The 6000-nt window shown below is 44.0% G+C and overlaps 1 protein-coding gene across 12 annotated transcripts in view; it reads right to left on the reverse strand.

Annotated features, from left to right (window-relative positions):
* The window catches only part of BIN1 (bridging integrator 1), a 617822-nt gene extending 616667 nt beyond the window's left edge, over positions 1-1155 (reverse strand). For 2 of the 12 annotated variants that reach the window (XM_078682100.1, XM_078682104.1), the window contains exon 1: positions 837-1140. In XM_078682100.1, the coding sequence (XP_078538226.1) occupies positions 837-920 (84 nt within the window). In that variant the 5' untranslated portion in view covers positions 921-1140. Of the gene's footprint in view, positions 1-836 lie in introns of all 12 variants that reach the window. The other 10 variants (XM_078682096.1, XM_078682097.1, XM_078682098.1 and 7 more) reach the window with 10 other exon arrangements.
* Between the last annotated feature and the right edge of the window lie 4845 nt (positions 1156-6000).

A 6000-nucleotide genomic window follows, 5' to 3' on the forward strand; every position in this document is an offset into this window, starting at 1 on the left:
CGCCAACAAGGACGGCACATTTCAATGCATTCCTACAACTGGACATTGAGACGGCTGAGGAGTAACAGAGAACGTATGGCCCAGAGCTGCGCTGTTATGAAGGGATTTATAAACACACCACTATAGCAATGTGGCCTCTTCATAAAAGGCAAAAGACTATTGGTGGACAGAATGCAGAACAAGGCTGCATGGAATCCTACCTCCACACCCAGCAGATGGGGATTTACTTACCATTAAAACAGGCATTACAATGTAGCACTGTATAACGCAACAAAAAATAGTGCATTGTATCCGACGGCATTTAACTAGGCTCGAGGGCTTCCTCTCACACAGGGGCATGACACTCAAGCCCCCCCCCCCCCCCCTCCAATCCCTTCAGCAGCAGACCTTCAACGAGCATCCCCCCAAGCACTGTACCATTAATTACGTGCCAACAGAGCAGTCTAAAAACCACAAACAGGAGCCTCGAAGCCCTGAACAGAAGATGTGGTATATTAATGCCTACTTCGCAAAAAAAAGACATTTAATTGTATATGCCATTTAATACATTAAACAATTCCACGACACCACCTACCACTCCTCACTAAAAATAGAAGTAGGTATTTTACAACCACGAATTAGAGGATTCTCCTCCTAGTAGAGGGGTTGTAGTCCCATTTCGCACCAACCCTCACTCACAAGCAGCGCCTTTAATTCTCATCAAGCGCAGCTGCCTAGCTGAGGTGATCTACGCCCTCTCAAGCAGCAGCTGAGCGAGCGCCGCGCGCACTAAGCTGTCATTGCCAGCTGTCCCCTGCGCTCGGCTCCAGGCCCCGGCCATACTCCCTACCCCTCACCTTCTCTTGCGCTCGAGTGAGCTTCTTCTGCACGTTGCTGGCGATCTTGCCCGCACTCACTCCCTTTCCGCCCATCTCAGCCATCTTGCCGTCCGTGTCACAGCGCACTGAAGATGAACAGTCCTAGGAGACGCTGAGTTTGGGGAGGGGGGAACCAGCGGGGGCGCGGGGCAGGCAAGGAGCAGGGGAGACACGGGAAGAGGAGCCCAATGGCGAGAAAACAATGAGCCGCAGAGCACCGCCTCCGCCAGCAGGACACAGCCTTTAAAGGGACAGAGAGAAAAATTGATGTGCTGCGCGTGTCGTGGGGAGGGGCATTCACCGAGGGCCGCGCCCACACACAGGGTTTCATTCAAGGGCCAAGTCCATAGGTTGCACTGAAACTAGAGTGCGCACCCACTCATAGAGTTTTTACTAAAAGACCACACCCCTCACCCTAATTGCAATGCTTACCTATAGCGTCAGCTATAGGCCGCACCCCCAGCGGTTAGGGCTGTTTCACTTCTCGCCAACCAGCAAAAGCTTCACATGACAAGTTACGCCTCCCAGGGGAGGCGTGACGGGTGGAGTTATGAAGTTAATAATATGCACGCCTGCCTTTACAGCTTTAACTGACAGGCCGTGGTTAAAAGGACAGCCCCCCACCTACGGTTCTTAAGGGAGGTGCCGAGCCCACAGATACCCTTAAGAGGTAGACCGCTTACCCTCCTGTGGGTTGGCACAGCCACCTGTGTGCTAAACCACATAATTGTAATTGTATTGTAATCGCATTTATATAGATCTTCTTTATTTATTTATTTAATTAATGCGATTTTCTATAGTGCGAACATTACCTGAAGGTGTCCGAGCGCTTTACAAAAGAACCAGTTGCGATACATAAGGATTTAGGATTACACGCGTTACATAAAAGATACAAACAGGAATTTTTTTTGCCAATGTACAAGTTGTAAAGTCACACAGGGAAGAGATACAAATAGAAAAAATTGCAAATGTACAAGTTGTAAAGTCACTCAAGGAAGAGATACAAATGGATAAACTCTAAGAATCACATAGGAATGATAGTGAGTACAAAGGTCTACTACATATACTGGTGGTTAGAGTTATCTCTATATACATATATATACAAATAGAAGATTTAATCAGGATTCATTTTTACCAGCGCTTCGTGACTTTATGTAGACCATACCTTCAGGAACTTTCTAGCTTGCGTGCTTTTACTGATTGCATCATAATCAGTGAACAACCGAATATATTTCTCTGTCACCTGACTTTACCATTATTTTCTTGCTTTCACCAATAGCCTAGCAATTGCTCCAAAAGTCAAATTCTAACATAACAGTGTCCTGTATGTAATGGTGGTAGGCTAGTAATTTTTTGAGTAGTCTCATAATTTTATATGTGCTAGAGCAGCTTGGACATTCCTCAATATAAGTCAGTGGTACTCAACCATAAACTATAGACCGAAGTAAATAGCTTAAGAGCCCACTTTATTAGTACTGATGGAGCAGAGAAATTGATGAAGCTCTAGTTGACACATAAAACCGATGTTGACACCTTTTAAAAGTAAAAGGACAAACATGCAGAATTTGTACTCACTATAGGTTAGGAAAATATGAGAGATCATGAAAAAGACGTAGTTACTGCATTGTAAAAGCATGCGGAAGAGTGTAGATGCTCTTTGAATAGCATAGGTTCATGTTGACTAAATTGCAATGCTGTATCCTTTTCACGTGGAATAGAAGTGTGATTGTGATGACGCTTGTTATAGAGAGTTCATTAACCACCCTCCTTTAACTAACGACTTGTGTGAAGAATTAATAAAACTAGTTTAATTTAGATGACGCATGTTTGAACTCCATGTTTTGCATACATGAAATTGTGCACCAAGTAATGATAGAAAGAAGGGTGCAGCACATTTCTAATAATTCAAATTTCACTGAAACTTCTACAAAATAATCTTAATACATGTACTAATGAGAATTATTAGAAACACGATTGCTTTCTTATATTTAGAAATTATTTCATACGTTGGTATGTTTGAAATGTAGTAATGTATTATAGTTAAACGTGCAAAACACAATGACACTGAAAATGCTTCATGAGTACAATGTATTGAAAGTAATATGTAAAGGTTCTAAAGATTCTAAACATAATGCACATTTCCATTATTTTATATTTTGTATTTCATTAACTAAATTCAAGTTAGGCCTGCATTTTCTTTCTCTTGCGTCATTCTGTTCTCATAACTTGCAGTGTGACGTGAAACTATGTTTCATAGAAAGCACTCCCATGCACATACTAGGACTACTCGCTACTAATTTGCTACTTTGGAAACGTGCAGCGAGAAACTGTCCTCTTGAACTCACTCATGTGCCTTTGCTAAAAGACTATTGTTTCACAACTTGCATTTTTGAATGGTTCGACAGCTTACCTTATAATCACCACATTTTTGCCATAAAATGTGTTTTCTTTATGCTGCATGACAATCACCCTATACAAACTGACCAATTGACTGAGTGGTCTGACCAGATGAGGTGACCCAGGAGGTGTAACCCCGGAATTTAGGGATTAATATACGCTGTGTGAAAATAATGCAGCAGTTGCTGTTGGAGACCCTTCCTTTCTATTCGGAAATTTTGCTCTTATGTGGACTTTCTTGGCTGACACATACTCGTCTCTGTGTGCGCTATCCTCAAATTCTTTCCCTCTTTGGAGATAATCGTTGAGGTGATATGGCTCATGCCCTTTCCTGAACTCTTCCTCTAGCACTTTGGTAATTTATGGCCTGAAAGAGATTAATTTAATTATTCCACATTCCTATATTCAAATGCCTGATATTGATGTACTTACATTCTTAATTTAGTGATAAAATCTAACTATCCTTGAATCCTGTTTCTGTCTCTCTATGACTTGCCTCCAATAATTGATTATGCATTCCAATCTGAGCATTAATGAGTGATGGGGATTCTAATAGAGAGATCTCTGATCAGCAGATACGAATGCTACTATTTTGAATTACTCTAACCAAATTGTTGGTTTGCATGATTCTAGTCCGACTGAATTTCTTCAGGAGATTTGGTCTAGCTGTGATAATTCTGTATTTGTATAGCATAGTGCTAAGGGTTATATACATTCATTTAATTACTAGTTTGTAGATCAGTTACCAAATTCCTGGTCCTCATTGGATTACTGGATTGGATATCCTATATCTGACCCCTTTCAGCACGGTTCATGATCCATTGGAGGACCAAGTAAATAACTCTGAGATGTAGAGTAAGGAGATAAGGTGAGCCACTGCTTGCACCATGACCTGTGGGCACTGCACTCCGCACCGCTTCTCTTCACTTCACCATCCTGGTCTCACCGACGCCGTTGCTGCTGCTGACTTCAACACCCGTGACGGCACCGTTGTTGGGGGCACCACTCATAACTTTCACAACGCACAGCCTCGTCCCACACAGCCATCTGGGCTGGCTGACTGACGCCAGCTCATGCTAACCGGCTCTGTCGCTTGCACTGCAATCTGCCAGCACAGCATCGACCACTTCCTCGCACTGCACTAAGCCTTGGTATCACCAATGCCGCCTGGACGAGCTTCACTGAGCCACTGCCTGCACCCCATCGAAAGGGCACCGCACACTGCACCAATTCCATTTTGCAACTCAACTGCAACAGTTGCCACAACCGGCTCGCACCAACATGCCAGCCGCAACGAGAAAGATACTGTTCACAAGTCTGTCCATGCTTTCGATGTCCTGTACTGACAGGGTCATCTGGAACTGGTAGACTCTGTTGTTTTCAGCATCGAGGTAGCCCTGGACGGAGCTACTGATTCGTACGAACTGTGCTTTTTAGGTATTACTGAAATTTTAAGGATTTCCTGCAAAGTATATATTTTTAAGTACTGTATGTTGGATTATTATTGTTTTGATCTTCTTTTGGATATATAAAAATATTGGATATTTTTCTAAACTGGTGTGGTGTCCTTTTGTAGTGTTTTCACTGTATTCCTGTTCGTTATGTGCAAATGCTTTACACACTGCCTCTGAGATAAGCCTGACTGCTTGTGCCAAGTTACCAAAGGGGTGAGCAGGAGTTATTTGAGGAGTGTATCTCCCTTACCCTGACTAGGAGGAAGGGTCCCTACTTGGACAAAGGTACAAACACTTGCCAACTAGAGATCCAGATTTCTAACATTGGTTGGCAGCGGTGAGGATAGGACTTGTGTTTGCACTTGATTTACAGTGATTGGTGTGCACTATTACCATATCGCAGACCATTACATGCCACATAATGGTTCTTTTTCTCTTTGGCCTATTTTTGATCTCGCCAGTTTGGACTTGCTACTTCATCATGCCTGAATCAGGAGCCTCTTCTGTTGCATCCTTGGAAGTTGCCTCTGAGGAGGATAGGTTAGAATCCTACAATGTTAAAGAGTTGTAGGCCATTTGCAAAAACCTAAATGTCCAAGTCAGAGGACCCACCAGGAAGGAGGAGCTACAAAAGGCGCAGAGGGCCTGGGTAGCAGCCAGACATGCCAGTGGGCAGTCTGGAGATCGAAATGGATAGGCGGAGGAGCCAATTCCTAGGATGAATGTGCTTTTTGGAGGTGGGGGAACCCTCCAGGCCAGGCAGCAGTGCCTTGTCCTCAGAAGAGCTGGAGGACAGGCGGGAAGCATGGAAGTTTGAGTTGGAAAAACTCAGGATGGAGAATGAAAGGGGAATGTTGATCCTAAAGACCATTACTTCCATACTGGCAGTACTACTTTGATCCAGTATGGAAACGGTGATCCCACTTTTGTAAATAATGGCAATGCCACCTCCAGTTTTAACAGGTCTGTCCAGCCTCACCATTTTAAATCCCTCTGGAATAACCAGAGTGATAGCCGGGACCGAGTGTGGCTTCAGCCACGTCTCTGTCAGGAAGCAAAGCTCAGGCTGAACAGTGGAGATGAGATCCCAAACCTCTGAGTGATGTTTTGGCAGAGATCAAATATTGCATAACAAGTTCTTCCACCCTTTTAGTGTGTGTGTATCTTCCAGAGGGGGCACTATAGGCTGACTTACATAGGAGGCCTGAAACTGACAATGCCGGCAAGAGATCGGACCTTCCAGGCATGGCCAAGCCTCAGAGGCGCAGCCTTGCAAGGGAGCTGTCTGCAAG

This window comes from Lissotriton helveticus, chromosome 3_1 (genome assembly GCF_964261635.1).
Source record: "Lissotriton helveticus chromosome 3_1, aLisHel1.1, whole genome shotgun sequence".
Taxonomy (NCBI): Eukaryota; Metazoa; Chordata; class Amphibia; order Caudata; family Salamandridae; genus Lissotriton; species Lissotriton helveticus.